At 35.1% G+C, this 23746-nt stretch overlaps 1 protein-coding gene across 7 annotated transcripts in view; it reads left to right on the forward strand.

Moving 5' to 3' along the window:
- Window positions 1-23746, forward strand: part of FCHO2 (FCH and mu domain containing endocytic adaptor 2) — a 145332-nt gene that overhangs the window by 20477 nt on the left and 101109 nt on the right. For all 7 annotated transcript variants that reach the window (XM_056824738.1, XM_056824741.1, XM_056824740.1 and 4 more), the window contains exons 2-5: window positions 6575-6666; window positions 12872-12946; window positions 17097-17238; window positions 17328-17480. In XM_056824738.1, the coding sequence (XP_056680716.1) occupies window positions 6575-6666; window positions 12872-12946; window positions 17097-17238; window positions 17328-17480 (462 nt within the window). The remainder of the gene's footprint in view (window positions 1-6574; window positions 6667-12871; window positions 12947-17096; window positions 17239-17327; window positions 17481-23746) is intronic.

Here is a 23746-nt window from a genome sequence, read left to right on the forward strand (position 1 = left end):
ATAGCTTTTGGCAATGCTAATCATCCCCTTCTGCAGGATACTTGTCCCTCTATAACATATACACCAGACTCTTCTGGTTTTCCTTTTATTTCTTAATATCACCCCATCTCTGATTCCTTCATTATTTCCTTTATGCTCTCCTCATTCCTTTATGTAACTGAAGAATTTAGCTGATTAGTCACTCAGTATTTTAATGCAAAGCACATAATTTCAATTCATGTATGTATTCAGGCCTGACTCTTTTGTGTTCTCAGTCCACATCCTCAGCTGTTTATAAGGTAACTTAAACTCACTAATAAAATGGAAAGAAAAGAAGTCTTGAGTTCAAATTCTATTTCTGGCATTTAGCTAACTGTGAGTTTGGGTAAATTATTATTTACCTACTTCATTGGGATAATGTAAACTTTGAGTGAAATAATGTTTATAAAACTTTGTAACCTATAAAATACTATGTAAATATAATCTATTATTATATACCAAGAATAATTCATTATATTTTCCCTTCAGCCTGCTTTGTGATCTCATGACTATACTATTTCTGTTTATGGCATCAATATCCACCCATTTTCCCATGATTATAACTTTGGAGGGTTCTCTTTGACTTTGACTTTCCTGTTTCTGTTAAAGGTATTACCAGTCATCTAGTTCTGCAACCTAGGAGTTATCCTCAATTCACCACCTCACCACCCATATCCAAATTGATTGCCAAGTCTTGTGCATTCCATCTCTTTGTATTTTTCAGATGTTTCCTTCTTTCTTCTCATACCTAAATCCTCTTAAAGTCTTCATTACTTCCTACCTGGGGCTATTGCAGTTGCCTCCTAATTATTCTGCCTGAATCCAGTTTCTCTGATTTCTAGTCCATCTTCCACACAGCTACCAGATTTAGATTTCTAAAGTGCAGGTTGGTCTATATCTCACTTCCCTGCTCAAAATTCTTCAGTGCCTACCCATTGAATTTAGGATAACATAATCCTCTTATTTTTAATTAATTAATTTTATTTATTATTTTATTATTTTAATTATTTTAATCCTTTCATAGTTTAGCTCCAGTCTGTCTTTCTAAGTCTATTTGTAGATGGTTTCCATACATGCCTTCTATGTTCTAGCCAAACTTGTTCCTTTTCAAGTTCCTGTTTCATTCTGTCTTCAACCTTTTCCACAGGCTCTCCTTTATGCCTTCTGCTTCTGATAATTTGTGGCTCCATTTAGGGCTTACCTTGATTTATTTTCTTCAAGAGACCTTTCCTGATTGGCTCCCATAAGGCAGTTAGTCTTCTCCATCTCCTGCCACTGGATATTTTATCTGTATGCTTTATTGCCCTGTCTGAATGGTGGTTGTGTGTAAGCTTCTTGAGGGCAGGGACATTCTCACTTTTTGTATTTGTGTTTTTATCTCTTGCCCTTGCATTGTACCTGGCAACTATGAGGCACTTAGATAAGCTTATATTGATTCTTTCTTCTGTTTCAAATCCTATTGATTCTCTCTCTATAACTTTATTCTCTTCTATCACTAATTCATTATTCCCATTTACTCCTATCCTATTGTATAAATCCTTGATTATAAGTCATCTGGACTAGTATAATAACCCCCTTTCAGGTCTTCCTGTTGCTGCTTTGTTCACTCCAATTTGTTATGTTTCTGCTCAAAAATCTTAGGTAGTGTAAAGATTAAAATTTAGGGGAGATGGGGAGACTGAGGCAGGTAGAAATTAGTTTCTCTCTGCAAGGAATATATATTTTTTAGAGGTTTATTAAAGGTTAAAGATTAAGAATATACAAGTAAGAAACATGTGCCTAGGCCAGAGGCCTAGACAAAATAACCTCACATCATGGAAGAGACGCCTCTGCTCCAAAAACGGAAGTCCAAAAAGGGGCCAAACCCTTCAAAAGCCTTTGCTTAAATATCTTCTGGATCTCGGCCCAGGTGAGATTACAAGGCATTCTGGGGAAGTGGAGCAAAGGCTCATGGGGATTGTAGTCCTGTATTCGAGTCTATTTTTTACAGTAGCTCACTATTGTCTATGAAGTAAAATTCAAATTCTCTTGGCATTTCAGATCCTCCACAATTTGGGTACCATTTCCCTTTATTTTGTATTCCTCCCTTCCATGTGCCATATGATATAGCTAGGCTAGATGAGTTCTGACCCTTGAATATCCCATGTTGTTCCATATATGAGGTCTGCTCTCTCTCCCTGTCTTCTGTCATATTTCTACTTATCTTTTAAAACCAAAGTCAGATGCTATTTCCTTCTGGAAGCTTTCCTTGGTAACTCCTCCCTTCCCAACCCCGGCTTTAGTAACACTTGCTAATATGTTTTAATGAAATATTATGTTTTCAATATCTATATTATTATTTTATCTTTTTAAAATATATTCTTTTCTCTGAAGTTAAAGTCCTTGTTTTATCTAAAATTTTTATCTCTGTTAGTGCCAAACAGAGAACTTTGATGTAGAAATAGTAGTGGTAGACCCAAAATGCTTTTTTCCATGTAATTACCAAATATTGTAACAGTTAAAATTTAGGAAACTGAGGCAGGTAGAAATTAGTTTCTCTCTGCAAGGAGTATTATATTTTTTATGAGGTTTATTAAAGATTAAGGATTAAAGAAAACACAGGATAAGAAAACATGTGTCTAGGCCAGAGGCCTAGACACCTCACCATAATGTTTATGAAAAGAGCCACCTCTGCTCCAAAATGGAAGTCCAAAAACCCCTCAGTAGGCGGAGAACTCCTTTAAATAATCATTTGTGTTCTTGCCCAGGCCAGAATTCAGTGTGATTACAAAGCACTCTGGGGAAGTGGAGCAAAGGATTCTGGGGATTGGAGTCCTGAATTCAAGTCTATTTTTACAATATTGAGTGTTAATGATTTGTAATTTTGCCTTCTTCACTTCAGATCATTTTGTATTCTTTTCTACATTCTCCAGATTTTCTGGTTTTCCAGTTTTTCCAATCTTTCCTTGATTCCTGTGGAAATGTAGATTATTTTAAATTTTTTGTTATTATAGATAAAACTACTAAATTTTTTGTATACCCTTTTTATCTATGGTTCCCCTCTCAAAAGCCTGTATTTTGGAGAATTAGAAAGTAAGGCAAAATGTTGAACTGGGAACTACGAGTTTATGAGAAGGGAAACAAATGGGCCATGAACTCATGATCTCTTGAGTTGTAAAAACTCTAAACCGACACTTGCTTTTAATTCCTTTTCTGGCTCCAATTCTCTTACATCTACCATGTTCTTCACATTCTTATTGACTCAAAAGCCTTAAAAATGTGGACCAAGTCAACTTAAGCATTTTGACATGCCAACCATTATCTTTAAGATAGCATAGGACTTGGAGTAGAAAGACCTGAGAGACATTTATTAGCTGTGTGACCTTGGACAAGTTACTTAACTTCAGTTTTTTCATCTGTAAAATGGAGATGATGATAATAATACATACTTCAGGACTGTGAGGATCAGAAGAAATATCTGTGAAATACTTTGCAACTCTAAAGATGCATTATAAATGCTAGCTATTTGCTTTCTCTTCCTCCCCTCTAATTTGTTGCTTCTATCTTTTGGGGATTTGGAGACCAGATATATTTACTTATGCTAGACAAGTGTAAAATCACTCTAAATGGGGAACTAAAAAGGTCCTGATATAAACAAAATGCACCAGCTTTAGGTACCCCAACTCTGTGGCTTACATTTTGGGAGCATAACTGCTTGTGGAGGATGTTGAGAGCTGGCCTCAAAATTGGGAAAACTTGCCTCTGCCACCTACTGATAATGTGACCCAGAACTAATTTAATTTCTTAAGCTCTCTGGCAACTCTGTGTTGTTCTGTAAATGAGCATTTATTAAGTGCCTTCTCTGTGCCAGGTGTTGTGCTAAGGACAAAGAAGGTTCATTAGAGCTACTTATAGGCAGCCAGGTGCTACAGTGGATAGAACACTATAACAGGAATTGGAAGATCTGAGTGCTCATCCTTCCTCTGAAGCCTAATAGTTGTGTGAGCCTGGGCAAGCCATTTAACTGTCTGCCATAGTTTCTTCTGTAAGACAGTATAGCATTAGCACCTACCTCTTAGGGTTATTATGCAATCAAATGAAGGTCAGTTAAGTGGCTTGTGGTGGATCAGGTAGGCCTGAACTTGGGAGGACCTGGTTTCTTTAGGTCTTTTCTATTTTTTTAATTTGTAATTTTTTTGAGGTCCTGGTTTCAAATATGACCTCAGATTCTTCCTAGCTGAGTGATCCTGGGCAAGTCATCTAATACTGTTGCCTAGCCCTTGCTGCTCTTCTAGCTTAGAATTGATACTAAGTTAAGTTAAGGGTTAAAGAAAAATAATAATCAAATGAGGTAATAATTGTGAAGTGTTTTGCAAACCGTAAAGCCTTATCTAAATAATAGTTATTATTATAGTTATTTTTGTTACTTTTACAATTTTGGCTTAGGATTCTTTGTCAAAGCTCACTATACCAGTGAAATCACAGGTTTGTTAAAAAAAATAGGCTTCTAAGATCTGTTTGACATTCTTTTGGATTCTTGTCAACATTTATAATAGCTGAATTTTGACATCACAGGGTATCACAGCAGGGTTGTATGTGAATAATAGAATCAGAAGAGAGTCCTACCTGCTTGCTGTCATACATGGGTTTATCCAACTAACCCTGACCTAAATTATTATTAGTAATTTTATTTCACACGATGTTTATCTATTGGGGAAAAATGATTGATTGAGCAGGGATAATAGTGTGAGAACCTTTAATATCATTAGTATAGGCAGCTTGGCCCTATCTTGCTTCCTAGAATGCTTCAAAGAGTGGCTGGCCCAGGGTCTCATAGCTAGTATGTGTCAGAGGCTGGCCTGAACCCAGGTTTTCCCAACTCTCTGCTATGCCAGGATGCCTCCTCTGTTGTTTGTATGGCACAGGATAATGCAGAAAGCCAAAGTTGGTTGCTAAATATGTTCCTATCTTTTATTTTGAAAAAGAAAAACCTAAAGACTTTCCAAATTGAAATATTTAAGTTCAGAAAATACCTTACTTTGATGTTTTCTTTTTGTTTTGTTTTGTTTTTTACATTTGGAAAGGAATGCTAAAATTTTTATAGAATGTTTGTAGTGCTGAGGCATAAATAAAAAGTAATTTTTTGCATATGGAACAAAATACATACTTGCCATACCATTTGATGAGGTTATTATGAACCACTTCAGCATAACTGGAAGTTCCTGTAATCTGTTTCCTGTTTTCTTTGAGTTGTGGAAAAAGCTGGGTTTCAGATTGCATAACATTTGCTTATAGACTTGCTTTAATTTACAACAGATATACTTTAGCATTGGTTTTTTTCCCCCTTCTGTTACAAGGGAAATCAGACTGAATAGTTTAATTGTATACTTGAAGGAAAAGAATTATCAGGTCTAAGTTAGACTCTTAAGATAACACAGCATTCAAGAACTATTTAGTTTTTGCCATTTTATTTCAACTAACATTGGATTTTAATATTAAGAAATAAAGCTAATAATTTAAAAGTGGAACATTACTATTTAAATGGATCCTAGTAACCATTTTCATTTGTTAAGTTTATTATGAGATATCTAGGAGTTTTATTTCCAAAATGCACATTTAAAGTAGCATTTCTCTTCACCTTGATTTGCTGATACTTTGCTTCTTTTTTTTTTTTAATTTGGTCAATTTAGAACATTATTCCTTGGTTACAAAAATCATATTCTTTTCCTTCCCTCTCCCTCCCCCCCTCACCCCTCCCATAGCCAACGTACAATTCCCCTGGGTATTATATGTGTCCTTGATCAAAACCTATTTCCATGTTGTTGATGTTTGCACTAGGATGTTCATTTAGGGTCTACATCCTGTAAACCTCAAAATTTCTTAGACTTATAAATGTTGGAAATTTCACCATTGGGAAATTTTATTGATACTTTGCTTTTTGAACCTTAAACAACCTTGTCATTTGTGGGGTATTCATTTTATCTTGTGACACAGCACTAAACTTTTTCAAGATAGTATAGTATGGCTAGAAACATAATTTGCCCTTCCTGGTGATTAAGCTAAGATTTCTAATCAAGACCAATTCTAAACAAAGAAGATACTACCTTTTTTTATTGAAACCTGTTATTCCCAAGTTTTTTTTTTTTTAAGTTCCCCAAAGGCTAAAACTAGGTCATAGACTAGTATTTAAAAATATTGTCATAACCACTTTTTTTTTAAACACCCCTGAGTTTTAGGCAGTAAGAACCATTTAACATCTGTTAAAAGAATTAAACTTTCTTGGATCCAATTTTTAAAAATTAAAATAATATCATGGTTATTTAAAAAGCAAAATGTCCTTTCTTAATTGAAGCCTAGATTGATCTTTTAGATAGCAGTGATTTTATCTGCAATGAGTTTATAACTTGAAATGTCATGAAAAAGTTTACAACAACATTTTGAATAGAACTATTAATATAGAGAAGAAAGGAAAGTCAACTAATCATCAGTTTTGAATATGGGTTACTGTTTATTATAGTGTCCTAAAGATATGTTAATCTATTTTTTTGTTTAACTTAAAAATCTTTGTAACCTTTAGGGGGAAAGAAATAGTGGCTTTGATGTACTCTACCATAATATGAAACATGGACAGATATCAACAAAAGAACTTGCAGATTTTGTAAGAGAAAGGTATGTATTTTTATATTAATATTTCATCTTAACTTTTTAAGAGAAAACTGTTGACACTGACATTTTTCATTAAGTTTGTATAGAAGTAACTAGACATACTGTTAAACTATACAATAATTACAGTCAGCCCTATATTTTTCATTGTATGTGACAGATAGTAAGGTGATATAACAAAAATTTTATGTGAAAGATTTTTTTTGTAGACCACAACTAAGAATTGCTATTTCTTCAGCCAGAAAGAATTGCTGTAAATTTTATAATAAGAAAATACTAAATTATCTGAAATTATATAAATTACCAAATGTTTAACTGATATGTATTTTAAAAATCCTTCTTGTACATTTACAAGAAGTATAGGGCCTCTTTTAGAATATTACTGATAATCAGTAGATTTTGGTTATGAATGGAATTCAGCTTTTGTAGTGCTGTTTACAGCTCAGTTTGTGAGACACCCCTAACAGTGATCTTATTGATTTGAGGTCTTCCCCCTTCTTAATATAGTTGTGCTTTGCTGGCTGTCATGAAATAGAATAATCACCCCTCACTTATCCTCAGAGAGTGAACTATTCAACATTAATTTTCCATGTAACTGAAGTTTCCTTTCACCTAGCTTAAGCCAATCATGCCTTGTTGTTTGTTTTAATCACATTATTACCTAGCTGAGATGTCTACTGAAGTGATTGAAGGATGAAGAAGAGGGAGGGCTAAGGATTGTATACTTGTTGCAGGAGGCCAGGTTGCAGAAAGTAGGAAAGGAGAAAATTTGGATGGATTGTCTTTCACTAAACCTTCCATCTCTTGGTTCACTTCTTTTTCCATCTATTTTCAAGGACGTCTAGAACAAGAGTTCTAATTTGTTTCATGAAAATCCCTTTGACAGCTTGGCGAAGCCAATGAACCCTTTCTCAGAATAATGGTTTTAAATTTGTAAAGTACATAGGATTACAAAGGAAACAAATTATATTGAAATATACTTTTCAGAATATTTAAAAAACAAGTTCTTAGACCATAGGTAAAGATCCCTTACTCTAGAATTTCCCCCTCTAGGAATATTAAGGCTTCTTATATATAATATGGCTTTTGCCACAAGAAAATAATAATAATAGTAATTATGATAATTATAATAATGAAGCTGCTGATAATAATAGCAACAACAACAATTGACATTTATATAGTGTTTAATTTATGGTTCATACAATGCTTTCGTCAGGATAACACCTGAGGTAAATAGTGTGATTTTACAGTTTTTATTATGAAATGAGGAAACTAAAGCTTAGAGACTGACTTGCCTTTGTTCATATAGCTAAGAAATGGTTTAGTTGGGCCTTGAAGTCTTATTTCCTGAGTTTAGGTATAGTTGATCTCTCCACTGCTATGCTGCTTTCTCATAACAAAGTAATTGTTGGAAAGCTAAGAATAGCTCAAATCAAGTACAGGAGATTAGGTACCCAAATATTTGATATAGACAAATATTGAGGGGTGATGAAAGAGGCAAAAAGATGAGTGAACTGGATTTGTTAGGTAAATTTAATGGAAGAAATAGGACTTGAGCTAATCTAGGAATGATGAGAAGAAATTGAATACATGGAGAAGGCAGAAATTCAGTAGCCCCAAAATAGTATGCATCAAGTTGGGAAAAGGGATGGGCATTAGTAATTTTAGGGAATGTTACATTTAGGGAATTTTGGGAATGTAGCATCTGGTTAGAGTTGGAAATTTCCTTATAGGGACAGCTAAGTAGTGCAGTGGATAGAGCGTCAAGCCTTGAGCCAGGAAGACTGGAATTAAAAAATCTAGCCTCAGATTAACTGTATACACTGGGCAAGTCACTTAACTGCTATTTGCCTCAGTTTTCCTCATCTGTAAAATAGAGATCATAATAATCCTTATTTCTCAGAGTTGTGAGGATTAAGTGAGATAATAATTATAAAATGCTTAACATACTGCCTGGCACACAGTGCTTTATAAGTGTTATGATGATGCTATTAGTTCTTAACAATTTTGGGTCATGTGGCCTTTTTGGGAGTCTGGTGAAGCCTTTAGACCCCTTTTCAGAATAATACTTTTAAAAGCATAAACAAAACACCTAGTATTAGAAAGGAATTCAATTGTGCTGAAATGCTGTTTTCAAAATATTAAAAAGCAAATTCATGACCCTAGATTAAGATCCCTTTATATGAGAATAAAGGGGAAAGGTTCAGATTTGTGATATCATTGTGTAGGCAGGAATTTCAGTTGAATAATCTCCTGCCATCAATGCATATTAGCATCTGCTTTTTAACTCTTAATTTAGAGCATTCCTTGGAGCATTTAGAGATGTAAGTGACTTTCCCAGAGCCATTGAGCCAATATGTGTAAAAAGAATCAAACAAAGGTGAGATTTTCTGCTACCTTTACTGCTGATGCGTATAGATGTAATAGTGAGGAAAAGGAAAGAAACAAATATTAAGAGCCTACTGTGTGGCAGGAACTGTGACTGTACTTTACAAGTATAATCTCATTTGATCTTCATAACAGTTTTGTGAGATAGGTACTATTATTATGTTGCCTTAATTTTACAGTTGGAGAAACTGAGGCAGGCAGATTAAGGAATTTAAGCAGCATCACAGTCAGGAAATGTCTGAGGTCATATTTGAACTCAGGTCTTTAGATTCCAGGTGCAGAACTGGGGGGAAAAAAAAAGGAAATCTGATTATATAGGGCAGGAGTTTTTACCCTGGGGTCCTCTAAATGAAATTTAGTATTTTCTTTAATTATTTAAAAACAATGTGCAAGGGGGCATCTGTAGATTTATCAGATTGCCAAAGGAACTCATGACATACAAAAAAGCTAAGAATTCGTAATACAGTCTTAATGTCAGTCAGCAAATGTTGATTAAGCACTCATTTACTCCGTAAAGAGTTGGGATTGTTTTTTTCTTTGTATTTGTTGTCCCTAGCTCCTAACACAATGCCTGATCCCTGGTAGGAACTTACTAATGCTTGTTGATTGATTGCTACTCTCTCTCTTAGCTGAGATCTTTGCCTCTTTACTGAAAGTAACAAATTATATTGAAGGGTTACTCTTTATCTAAGTAGGTATAGGAAGTAGCTACTTCATTAAGCTAATAATTTGAAAGAGTACTTTGAAAAAGCCTTTGAAGGTGATGACTTCACTGTTGATTTGCTGAGTAGGGTTACATCTGCCTCATATGTAGGACTAGGCTGTGAGCTGCTCTCTTATTATTCATTTGCATCTTTTGCATCTCTCTCTCTCTCTCAACTGTTCACCAGGGTGTAGTCGGTAGCCAATTTTATTGTAGTATTAGAAAGAAAAAGTCCCTGCTATAAAAACATGTGGGCTTTCTAAATGACAAAAGATTTTGAATGAGAGACAAATGAGAACATATCTGTGTGTACCATATTTAAATCTAATTCACTATTTCACAGATACACAATCAACTACTTCTTTATTTAATCTGGTGTTTCTTTGTTAGGAAAGACTTCACATGATATGGCTTGGTTTACCTCAAGTCTTTTCCTTCCAGAAACAACAAATGAGGTTGAAGAATTTAAATATTATAGCTTCAATATTTGGTTTTAATTATTGGGAAAAAAAGAGATGGAGCTTAGACCTGGATCACTTGGTCCTTTCTTTTATTATCTTATAATTTATTGTATTTACATTTAAAAAAATTCCATACCTTATATCAATACTGAGTATTGGTTCCAAGACAGAGGAACAGAAAGGGATAGGCCATGAGAGTAAAATGACTTTCCCAGGGTCATACAGCTAGGAACTATCTAAGGCTTCATCTCCAGGCCTAGTTTTCTATCCACTGAGCCTACTGCCTAGCTGCCCTACTTAAATTTTTTAATGGTCAGTCTCTTCCAAGATCTGCAGATGGGCTTGATAGTTTATGCCTCTTTGTGGACTGCCATCTGCTTCTGGTCAGAAGTAGGGCCTTTTCCCTTGAGTGTAGAGGGAGTCTTTGTCCTTGTCTCTGTCATTTCATGAGAAACTAGTGCTTGCTGAAATGAGTTCTATAGGTTTGGGAAATGTTCACTATATCAATAAGCAGCAGCATTGTTAACTTTTAAGAGAACTCTACCCTACTCTTTAAAGAAAAAAAAATGGACTAAACCCCATCATTCCTGGAACCATCATTCTATATCTCTCTTTCCTTTTTAGCTAAACTCCTTGATAAAACTGTCTACTCTTGCTGCCTCTACTTCCCTTTCTTTGTTTCCTCAACCCCTTGCAGTTTGGCTTCTGTCTTGATTACTCAACTAAAATTACTCTCAATAAAATTAGCAATAATATCTCTTTTAAAATCTGCCCAACTTTGCTTTATGTGACATTTATTTCATTTTACTTTTTTTTAAACAAGTGTTTATTCTTTCTTCCTTCCTCTCTACCCTCCTGTAATAGAAGTGAATAGACAGACAAAACATCCTGCATTGGCCATGTCCAAAAATGCATGTGACATATCTTCCTTTACTTTTCAGTAAAGAACAGGTAGGATGATTCATCATTTGTCCTATGGAACACCTGTGATCAATTAATTGTTTATTCTGATGGCCTTTTTACAACCCTAAATCTCATAAACCCATTTAACATTGTTGACCAGGTTTTCGTCCCTAGTATTCTTTTCTTCCTAGCATTTCATGACATTACTCTCTCCTGCTTCAACACCTATGTGTCTGAGAACCCTTTAAACTCTTTTGCTCACTCATCATCCTCATACACATTAACTGTGGATCTTTCCCAAGTTTCTTTCCTGAACTTTCTTTCTCTCTTACTTTTGGAACCTCATCAGATCCCATGGGTTTAACTGTCATCTTTGAAGCTGACTCAGTTCTATATATATCCAACTTCTGAGCTTCAGTTCTGCAATACCAGTTGCCTACTAGACATTTTAAACTCTTATGTTCTATTTCTTAAACTCAGTATATCTGAAACTGAAATAATTACCTTTCCTCCTAAATCTTCCCCTCCTCCAAATTTCTCTTACTTCCTTTGAAATCACCATTATCTATTTTTCTAGTTCTCAGATTTGTAATCCTATTATCTTAGTGTAGATGGTTAGAAAAATGGATGGATATACTCTCCAAGGGGAAAGAGTATACTTGGGGTTAGGGTAAGGAAGATCCAGAAAAAAGATCTGAAGGAGATGTTGGAATAGTATGGGGCCTCAGAAGCCAACACAGTAGAAGATAGCTGGAGGAAGTCGAAGTCAAAATGTCTTTAGAAAACTATGTCTTAACTTTTGTGGATCAACTCTTTGAAGGAATAGATGATAATATTTCCTTTCTTTTCATTCTTTTGATCCTTGGTTTATCTCTACTTTTTATTTTTCTGTTATGATTATAACAACATTTTGTCACATTATTGTTAGCTTTAGGCGATTATACCTCCTCTTTTGTTATAGCTTAGACATATAAGCATTAAAAGGGAATGAATCATTTAAATAAAGAATGTAAATACATGGCATGTTCCTAAGTTGTTGATAGGAGTCAAGTGGTTTTTCTTGCTCCTTTCCAGACATTTATATGCTGTGGCCTCTGATTTTGTGGAAAGGACTACTTTCTCTTATATTTCTTCTTGATGTGCCCTTCTTTTCCTGCAGGAATCTAGAGACATAAACTGAATAATAAATGTGTAAAATAAAATTTTCTAGTGTAATAAATTTTGGTTTGTGAAACTAGTAGATATAGCTTCAAAGTAACTGGAATTCAGTTGGTTTATTATTTAACTTTGGGCAAGATCACTGGACCTTCATTTTCTGACCTGCAAAATAATGACCTATACCAGAGTTAGGAGGACTAATAAAAGTTTGTAAAGCATATTGAAGAATTATTAAATATTATACCAAGTGATTTAGCATAGTGAAACAGTAGTAGAGAACATAAGCACACTTTTCAGTTTCCTATTGTAATTATTGAATACTACTAAATGAAAGAAGGAAGAGGTAAAAACTATGTTTTGACTGGTTAGAGGTCCCATGAATCCCTTTAGAATAGATATAAATATTATTTAACTTCTAATATTGTGCTCTTCTTGTAAAAGCAGAACCAGGAAAAGAAAATCATGACAAAAATATGCTTATTTTTAATATTGTAATTTATAGTATATCTGGTAGTGACCTAGACCTTATTTCTAGCTTGATACTTTTTTGGGCACTAAATTTTAGGTATGTTATGGGAGCTTTGTTTCTTTTTAATAGGGCTACAATAGAAGAGGCATATTCAAGGTCAATGACAAAACTAGCAAAATCAGCAAGCAATTATACACAGCTTGGGTAAGTTAATATAGACTATTTCTCTTTTGGCATGATGTGTGTATACATGTTTGTGTGTATGTAAAGTATGTTGGTTTTGTCTTGTAAAGGTTAAAATTAATGGTTGGACAATGATTGTATGAAATTGTGTGAACGCCAGTATTTATTATATCTTGAGTCAGAAATGTATTTACAAATAGAGAGGAAATGGTAAAGAAGAGAAATATGAGGGGGATAGAGAAGTCATCTATCCCATCAACCTAAATGTTTTTCTTTGCTTAATCCAAGTAGAGATTAATTAGCTCTCAACCAGGAAGACTGATGGTGAGTAACCACGCAGCCTCCTCCAAGATGGAAGCTAGTCTCTCCAAAAGCCAGGAAAGGGGTCAGCCTTTTACTCACCCAACGAAGTTGTCCAAGAGTCAGAGTCCAAGTAGAAGCTGAGCTCTTAGCCCTCCAACAAAGCTCCCTTGAATACTATCTAAGATCATTTCCAGAAGACAATCTCTTTAGACTATCTTCTCAAAGACAATCTGCCCTGAAGGAATTCAGGGATTGCTTTTTATGGTGACTTCTTGTCCCTTCCCTTCTTCACAGGGGCCAGTCACACTTTCCAAATTGTCTAGCACTGTCCAAACGGCAGTGTCTGTAGGATTGACTTTTCACCTTCTGAAGGTTAAGTTCTCATCAAAAAGATTCACAGATTCTGGATTTTATTGAATTTCTAAGGGTGTGAATTCTCTAAGTAACTTGCTAATTTTTCACCTATTACTAATTAGGGTGTTTAATCTTTTGTTGATTCAATTTAAAAGTAGACAAAGGGTGAGTTAATCCTGTTTTCAGTCTAGTGAGGTACTAAGTAGGGGTACTTAAGTTAGTGTTAACTCAGGTTAGACAATAGAGTAAAGAATTCTCTTTCACAATCTCTGTATGTGTAACTCTGCATATGGGCCAGGTCTCTATGAGCTTTCATTGAAAGGTAAAAAAAATAGGCATGCCATGAAAATTATTATATTAACACATAATCTACTTAGGAGAAAGGTATTTTTTCCTCTAAAGGCAAATAAGTTTCTATCCCACAAAAATTTTTGCATTATAGCAAGTTAAAAAGAATCTAGAAAAGTTGGATGATTTTGAATGAAAAATAAACTTGAGAAATTGATTTTTCCTGGTAAACGAGAAGGTTAACACAAATGAATCATTCAACAACTTCTCATTCTATACCCAGGACAGTACCTGAAATCATTTATAAGGATTAGAAACCCTAATAATCCAGGAGATCTTTTATCTCTCCCTCCTTCTTCCTTTATTAGTGATATTGAGTTCTTTAGTCTCCTCTGCAAGCAGAGAGCAAGCTGTGGGACAAAGTATGCCTTTTAGGGATACTCACACTTTCTTTCTCACTTAGGACAGATAGGAGACAGGTGAGTTGATGGATATTTCTGTGAGATTTTTATCTGTGAGTCATAGGTTCTTAACTTGGGGTCCATGACTTTGTTTTTAAAAATACTTTTATAACATTAATTGTAATGAGTTTCTTTGCCATCTATATTTTATTTTATTAATTTAAAAGCATTATTCTGAGAATAGTCCAATTTAGCAGACTGCCAGAAATGTCCATTACACAGATATATCTGGCAGTCTCAAAGGGTAAAGAACCCAATTTTAGGGGGCTAGGAGGAAGGATGAAGGCTGTCATTGGGAGCATCTACTGCTTTTACCTTATAGCACCAGTAGCAGGGTGCCTGGCTTAGGGTCCTTCAGCATGTTATGGCAAGCTGTTGCTGATGTGTCTGCTGCTGCTGGGGAGACTTTCAGTGTTTATTACCCTAAATGTATAATTATAGGCTGCCCACAGTTTTTATACAAACCAGATTGAAGGGAAAGATTCAGGTCAGGGGAAGGGAGATTCAGAAAAAGATCTTTAGGAGCCACTGGGATAGCCTGGGGCCGCAAAAGCCAAGGCAGCAGAAGATAAATGGGACAATAGGATAACTATATATGCCCTCTTAAGGTTTTTATTTTTTTATTTTATTTTTTTTAAACCCTTGCCTTTTGTCTTGGAATCAATTATGTGTATTGGTTCCAAGGCGGAAGAGTGGTAAGGGCTGGGCAATGGGGGTTAAGTGACTTGCCTAGGGGTCACACAGCTGGGAAGTGTCTAAGACCAGATTTGAACATAGGACTTCCTGTCTCTAGGCTTAGTTCTCAATCCACTGAGCTACTCAGCTTCCCCTTAAGGTTTTTATTTTTGCACATTGTGCTGTGTTAAGTAAAAAATTTTAATGAATTTTAAAAATTTAATCAATAGATTTGAAATTAACCAGACACTTAATATTTCCTATTTCTGTTAACTAATTTGTCCACATATCATTATTATAGGCATATGCAAAAATATGGAGAATGATCTCTAAACTTCCTTAAATATTAGATATAAATTATTCTGTCATAATTTAAAAAATCAATTAAAATAAAACTTAATTTGACCAAAAGGCAATTCTTTTCAAAAATTTTTATTTTTATTTTCATTTCTAAGTTCTTTTTTTCCCCCCAATCCCCACTGAGAAACTAAGAAATACAGTATCATTTAACAGAAGTAGTATCATAGGACAGCACTTCAAAAATAGGGTTTCTAGGAACAAATTACTAGAGATGCCATTTACTTGGGGAGAGTACATATATCTTTTTTTTCCTCTGGTCAACTTTTCTGTCTCTCTCTGTCTCTTTCTCTGTTTGTCTGTCTGTCTCTCCCTTTGTCTCTCCTCCCCCCCCTCCCCTTTCTGTATGGGAGTTAAATGACTTGCCCAGGGTCTTACAGCTAGGAACTTTCTGAGGCCAGATTTGAACCTAGGACCTCCTGTTTCTAGACCTGGCTCTCAGCCCACTTGAACCAATTCTGTTTTTCTTAATGTTGTCTTAAGAGGGCATTAGCTTAACTGACATTTGCATTTTTATTCCATAGAATTTCTACTTCTTTTTCCCATTAACTGTATTTTGGTCATCTTGCCCCATATTATATTTATATTATTTTTTAAGCCTGTTTCTACAATTTGACATTCTCATTACAAAATAACCTTTTCTCTTCTCCTTTTGGCCCTGAAGATGTTTTCTTCAATGCATCTCTTTCAAGTTTTCTACATAGGTGAATCTTTATATTGCTGTTCCATTTTTCCTATTAATCTCTTCCTTTCCTTTTTTTAAATCAGTTTTTATCCTTTCCATTGCTGTGGACTGTTATGAGTCATAGGATCATAGCTTTAGGGTTGGAAGGGGTCTTAGAGATCCTTTAACAGCCCCTTCCTTTACAGATGAGGAAACAGGTTTAGGGAGGTTAAGGGACTTGTCGGTATTTACAGAACTACTAAGAAGCAACTGACTCCAGATCCCTGCTTTTTTCACTAGCAAATCTCAATGGTATTTATAAGGCCACAATTACCTTCTTTTTTGGAGATCTCTAGCTTGTTGTCGTTTTTTTTTTAAGACTTGGATTTTGGGAATTGTGTAAATACCCGAGACCATGAGGATCATTTCTGTCCCATTTCAGGGGTGAAGAGGGATGGTAGAGGAGAGAATATAAAAGTCTGGAGAGGCAGGAGCTGAGCTGGGAGAGAAAGGAGCATAAACGTTTGCTCACATGTAAATTGTGGGTTGGAACTCACCATTTGGTGGATGGGATTATAGTATCTCCAGGGTGAGAAGACATATGGGGTAGAGGTAGAGAAAACCACAGTCAGGAGTGGATCTAGGAGACAAGAAAATAGTTAATCAAGTAACTTGAATTCGTCTTTAGAATGTTTTCATGCTTATTTTGTATTAATATTTGTTAAAATTGAGGAAAAAATAGCTATTTAGAATTAAGATACAAGTTTGGACTTAACTATCAATGATCAGCAGGTAGGTGGTGCAGTTCATAGGGTGCCAGACCTGCAGTTAAGAAGAGTTCACATTTAGCCCCAGATGCTTATTAGTTGTGTGACTCTGGGTAAGTCATTTAATCTTGTTTGCTTTAGTTCCCTTATCTGTAAGATAAAGTGCAGAAAGAAATGGTAAACCACACCATTAACTTTGCCAGGTAAATTCCAAATGGGGTCATGAAGAGTTAGACATGACTGAAAACAACTCAACAGCAACACATCAGTGATTAACTGTGATTTCCCCCCTCCCCTCACAGAACATTTGCACCTGTGTGGGATGTTTTTAAGTCATCAACAGAAAAATTAGCGAGCTGTCACTTGGAGCTTGTTAGAAAATTACAAGAACTAATAAAGGAAGTACAGAAGTATGGAGAAGAGCAAGTAAAATCTCACAAAAAGGTATCCCTTTTCTCTTACCAAAAGATATATTGTTAAATATTGTTTTCCTGTTATTATGTTATTTTGATGAATTGCTTGTTGTTTAACAGACTAAGGAAGAAGTTGCAGGAACTCTAGAAGCTGTACAAAATATTCAGAGTATAACTCAGGCCCTCCAAAAATCCAAGGAAAATTACAATGCCAAGTGCCTAGAACAAGAACGTTTGAAAAAAGAAGGAGCTACACAGAGAGAAATAGAAAAGGTAGTTAAAATAAGTGGGTTTAAAATTTTGTTGTTTCTTTGATACTTCAAAGGATCACAACTCCTCCATTTTCTATCCTATGTGATTCTTATACATATCTTTTCTTTTCTTTTTATATTTTTATTATGAACTTAACCAAAGTCAACATTTCAATAAGCAACATAGGGAAGAAGATTGTATCTGAAACTATGAACTTCTATTATGTATCATTTTAGAAACATATGTCAAATATATGTTAAAAAATATGAACCTGATCAACATTCACAAATATTTAGTTGTGTAATTAAGAATAGAGGATTTTAATTGACACTGAATCCATTATGCAAAACTTTAAAAAAAGCATATGTTATACAATGGTAGTTCTAGCTCTGCTCCATCTATCTATCTATCTATCTATCTATCTATCTATCTATCTATCTATCTATCTATCTATCTGTCTATCTATCATCTATCTATCTGTATCTGTCTGTCTGTCTGCCTATCCCTTTTTACCTCTCTTCTATGTATTTTTTGGGGGGGAAGGTCACTATTGTTTATTTCAGTGTTGACATCTTTCATAAGCACCCCACATCTTCCTGCATGTCCCTTCTCTTCCCCCCCAAACCCTCTCATAAATTAGAATAGTTGAGCATCAGCCATATCTGAAAATATAGACTTTCTTCCCTTCTTTTGTAAGTGTTTGGAAGCATGATTCATCAACTCTTGTAGTTGTTTTTGGTAATTTTCATCTATTAGAGTTCTCAGTTCACGTATAGGTTTTTTCATTTATGGCACTTTTATAATATAAATTGTTCTCTTGCTTTTGATAACTTTATTCTTTATTAATTCATACAATTCTTCCCAAATTTCTTTGAATATATGTTCCTGTTTCTTTTGATGTACAGTATAATATTACAGCACATTTTCACATAATACCACTTATTCAGTCATACCCCAATTGTTAGACTCTTTGTTTCTGGCTCTTTGCCACAATAAAAAAAAGTCCTGCTTATTTAAAAAAAATTTTTTTTTTTATTTTTTCAATCAGCAAAAACTACCATTTCTCTTTCAATTCTCACCCCCAATGAAAGGAAAACAGAATCCTTCTCTTAAACATGTGAAAGTCTGAAAAGACAAGAGCATAGTTGGGAGAGAAATGAGCATGAATACTTGGACACGTGTAGATTATGGATTGGGATTGGAAAATAGCAGCCAAGATTTCGGAGTAAGGAATGTTCTTAACTCGTCTAAACCCACTTCAAGATATCCACAAATGGGAAAAATGTATCAATGCAAATTTTGGAGCAACAGAACCAACATAAGACAGTGTGAAGTGGGGTTTCATTCAAAGGAAATTTAGAGCTATAGCAGGAAATACTGGTATCACTGGCATAAGAGGGGAGAGCAGTGAAACTGGCAGCATGAGTGGCTTGGAACAAGCACACCCTGGGGAACTCCCTGCTGAAGGAACAATCCCAGTGCTCTAGCAGCTGACAAGTGGAATCCATTGCACGTGGCATGTGGGGAAACCTAGGGACAGTACTCCCTCCACCCCAGAAGTGGAGTTGAGCTATATAGTAAAAGTGATTAAAAAAACCTTCCTAAATGAACAAAAGACAAAGAAAAGGCTTGACCCTGGAAAATTATTTCAGCAACAGGAAGACCAAAATGCAAGTTCAGAAGGGGACAGCAGTGCCAAAATGGAAATGATTGTAGGTTGGAACTTGCCATTTGAAATATGGGGCTATTGGGTTGGAAGCATCTCCAGGGAAATGACAGATAAGGGAGGTCAATTGGAGAAGTCCAAAGTCAGGAGTGAATTTGAGAGAAAAGGAAAAAATACTCAAGCAAACCAAATGTCCACATTGGCTATGACCAAACACATGTAGAATAGAAGCATGCATACATACAAACATGTATATATGTCACATTCTGGATTCTGTTGTAGGTGGTATCTCAGAGTTGTTTTAATTTGCATTTCTCTCATTAATAGTGATTTAGAGCATTTTTTTCATGTGAATATTGATAGTTTTGTTTCTTTTCCGAAAACTGTCTGTTTATATCCAGGTTTGTGTTTTGAGTTTCCCTGTCACCATAATAACTTTACGATAGGGTTCTTTTTTGTTTGCTCATTCTTCCAGCTTGCTTCCTGACTTCAGATTTTGTGTAATTTTTTTTCTCAGTTCTAGAGGAAATATGTGGACATGTCCTTTTGTTATTTTCTTGGGGTACTGAATGTTACGTTATTCATAGTTTTCTGATACGGGGTAGAGTCTGATCAATACCACACCCTGGTTGAAGCTCTGCAAATTTCTGACTTTGGTTTGAATATCAGCTCAAACACTCTCAACTGGAAAGCTCTGTTAGTTCAGAGGGATAGAATTATAGAATTGCTTTTGGTCTGGGATTCCAGCCCTAGAAATGCTTATTTATGCTTCAGATTGCCTTAGAGTCTTGCTCTGCCTCTGGGATCTGAGCTGTGGCTACACAGCTACTTCTTTTTTTTCCCCTTCTTCCTCCTTCCCAAACCTGTACTAGAGAAGCCCAACATTTGACAGATATATCTGTGAAACCATCAATACATAGTTCTGGATATTAGTTCTTTCTCTGGAGGTAGATAGCATCTTCCTTCATAGGTCTTTGTAGTTTATTTGAATATTTATATAAATTTTTAGAACATTTTAATCATTCATGTAACTGTTAATAATATTACTGTTACTGTATCTAGTAGTTTGTTATTTCTGCTCTTTTCATTCTTCATAATTTCATATAGGTCTTTCCATGTTTTTCTTAAAATCAACTTGCTCATCATTTCTTAAAGCACAGTAGTATTCCATCATAATCATATACTACAAATTATTCAGCCATTTCCCAATTGAGGAATATCTCTTCAATTCCCATTTCTTTTTACCATAAAGAAAACTGCCATAAATTTTTTTAGAACATATGGGTTCTTTTTCTTTTTCCCTGATAACATTGAGAAACAGACCCAATAGTGGTATTGCTTAGGTAAAGGATACAGCTTTATAACTCTTTGGGCATTGTTCCAGATTGTTGTTCAGAATGATTGGATGTATTAGTGTCCCAATTTTTCTACATCTCCTCCAGCATTTGCCATTTCCCCCTTTTATCATTTTAGCAAATTTGATATCCATAACTACTTCTGAAATTGTTCCTTGCTCAGTATATAATCCAGAACCCATGACCACTCCTCACCTGTACTGTCCCTCAAGATATATATCCCCTCTTCATTCTGCTCTGGAGCTGTGACCTAGGATTGAAGTAGTAAATGATGCCCAGTTGGTACTAGTCTCTGTATCCTGCACAAAACCAGGCCCCTCTCTGCTGGATTTGGGCCCTTTTTGCTTTGATGCATAGCCTCTACCTTCACTGGAATTCTCTGTATCAAGGTACTCTTGTCTAGAACTGGTCCCTAGTGTCCACAGACTTCTTTTTGCCTCCTGTGCCAATCTGTGCTGGAAAGGTTTTATTTTTAAACCCTTACCTTTTGTCTTAGAATCAATGCTATGTGTTGGTTCCAAGGCAGAAGAGTGGTTAGGGCTAGGCAATGGGGGTCAAGTGACTTGCCCGAGGTCACACACCTGGGAAGAAGTGTCTGAGGCCAGATTTGAACCTAAGACCTCCTTTCTCTGGGCCTAACTCAATCCACTGAACCACGGAGCTGGCCCCTGGAAAGATATTTCATTGTAATTTTTTCCCCCTTTGATTTCCCAATTAGGATTAGGTCTAGGATTTTGTTTGTTTTGAGGAGTAGTTGTGGGTAGCTCAATATAATTACTACTACTTTGCCTCTTCAAAGTGCTGATTTAAATATTTTTTTGTGTGTATGGGTCTTTTCTCTTTTTTATATTTTTTAAGTTTTAAGTCCAGTAGAGTTATTACTGGGTCAAAGATATGCCAAGGTTAGTGACATTTTGGATATAGTTCCAAATTGTTTTCCAGGGAGGCTGGATCAATTCGCAACTTTGTCAGCAATATATTAATGTGCTGGCTATCCCACATAGCCCCTCCAGCAAATGTTTGTTTTCTTTTTTGGGGTGCCTTTGCCAATTGGTTGGGAGATGATTGAGTTCCAGAGTCGTTTTAATTTGCCTTCCTCTTATGTGATTTGGACATTTTTTTGCCTGGTTGCTGATCACTAGCATTTTATCTTGTGAAAATTGCCTGTTTATATCCTTCGACAAGATATTTGTTGGGAAATGGCTTTTGTCATTTTATAGTTGGATCAATTCCTTATATATTGTAGATATCCACTGTTTATCAGAGAAATTTACTGCAAAGATTTCCCCCCTCAGGTAATGGCTTTCTTCTAATTCTAACTGTATTTTGTTGTGTAAATTTTTTTTAGGTTTCATATAATTAAAATTACCCATTGTGATGCTCTCTTGTGATTCTCTCTTACCTTTGGTCAGGAACTTCTCTTTCCATAAGTGTGAATAGTATCTCCTTCCCTGATCCTGTAATGTGTTTATGAGGCAGCCAAGTGGAAAAGTAGATAGAGAGCTGGGTCTGGAATTAGGAAAGTCTAAGTTTAAATGCTACTACCTAAGACATTTTCTAGCTGTGTGATCTTGGGCAAGTCACTTAACCTTTCTGCCTCAGTTTCCTGAATTGTGAAACACAATAATAAAAGCATTTAACCTAAATAGGTAGTTGTTAAGATTAAGATATTTTCCCTTAGTACCTGGTACATAGGAGGTGCTAAATAAATGCTTATTCCTTTTTTCCTCCTAATTTAGTCATAGTTCTCAGGGTAGCTAATGACTAAAATTATGAGTTTTCTTAGCCAGTTTTTCATAATAAATGTCTTACTTTTCCTCTTTTTTTCCTCCAATTCATTTGACTTTGAATATTTTTTGTTATCTCATGGAGTTATTGAGATCTGATTGTTCCATTTTGTTTTTCTAGGTCTTCATTACTTGAGTAAACAATTTTTATCTTCTGCTCCAAATAAATTTATACCCCAATCTTTTTTCTTCAGTTTTTATTTTTATTTTATTTTATTTTATTTTATTTTTTTGGCATCTTGCTTCATTTCTTTGAGTCATTCTTATTGTCCTTGGGCCAAGTTTTTTTGGTTGTTTTTTGTTTTTTTGGCTCCACTACTATTTGTTGAGGATTTACTTTTTGTTTGAATTTACTTATTGAGCTTCCCTATATCTATGATATTTCTTCATTGTGTTCCATTTTAAAAATGTTTGCCCATTTTTTGCCCAATGCAGCCCCAAACTTTGCAGGCTTTAATAGGATTTGGGCTGGTTTCCTGGTGCAACCTTTTCCCCAGGCACTGGGGAAGCTTTTGCTGCTTTTTTTCCCTCTGGATTGAATGGAAGCTTTTTTGTTTGTTGTTGTTTTTTGAGGGGTGCTGGTAGGGTACTATTTTTAGTTATTTTTTCTGTGATCTCTTTCAAATTTTTGCTGAGATGTGACATGAACTCTGTATCTGCCCATGTTGATGTCAATAAGAAGTGAAGCATCAATTCTTATCTCTACTCCACAAAGCAGTTTTCACATATTAAGGGCCAGGGTGTTGGGTTTTAGTAAACTTTTTCTGGGTTGGGGAAGGGGGAAATGTTGAAAAAGAAGAGGGGGAATATTAGATCTTGTTTCTCTGGCAAATGGGGTAGGAGAATAGCAAATAACCCTAACCTCCTATGTCTTCTAGAGATTTCCATTTAATTTAAAATGATAGTAAAATTATCCTTAAACTGTCCTTTTTATCATCGTGCTTTTGAGCTCAGTGTATTTTTAAAAAATGTATCATTAATGCTCTTACCCTTTTTGCATCAGTATTTCTACCCACCAATTCCTTTTTTTTCTAAATGGAAGCCTTCCCTTGTAAGAAATAAATATAAGCAAACAAATTTAATCAACAGGTTGGCTGAGACTGAAAAAATGTCTCATTCTGTGTTTCAAGTCCATCACTTTTCTGCCAAGAATCAGGAGGCATTAGTCTTTGTCCATATCTTTTTTATATTATTTCTCCATAGGGAATCTACTCAATGTTTAGAGATCTTTCTCTGCCGTTTGTAATATTTTTATGGGTGCCAATCCACCTCTTTATCAGTCAATCTTGATGCCTTTTACAGTGCTTTTTGTGTATAAACCTAGTTTTAGATAGAATTTAATCTGTATGTTAATTTATGGTTTTCTTTTTAAAAGACTGATAGTTTTTGTTTTTACATCATCTTTATTTCCTCATCCCTTATAACAGAGAATAAAAAAGAAAGAGGGAAAAGGTCATTAAAACTAGTTAACACACCAAC

This window comes from Monodelphis domestica, chromosome 3 (genome assembly GCF_027887165.1).
Source record: "Monodelphis domestica isolate mMonDom1 chromosome 3, mMonDom1.pri, whole genome shotgun sequence".
Lineage (NCBI taxonomy): Eukaryota > Metazoa > Chordata > Mammalia > Didelphimorphia > Didelphidae > Monodelphis > Monodelphis domestica.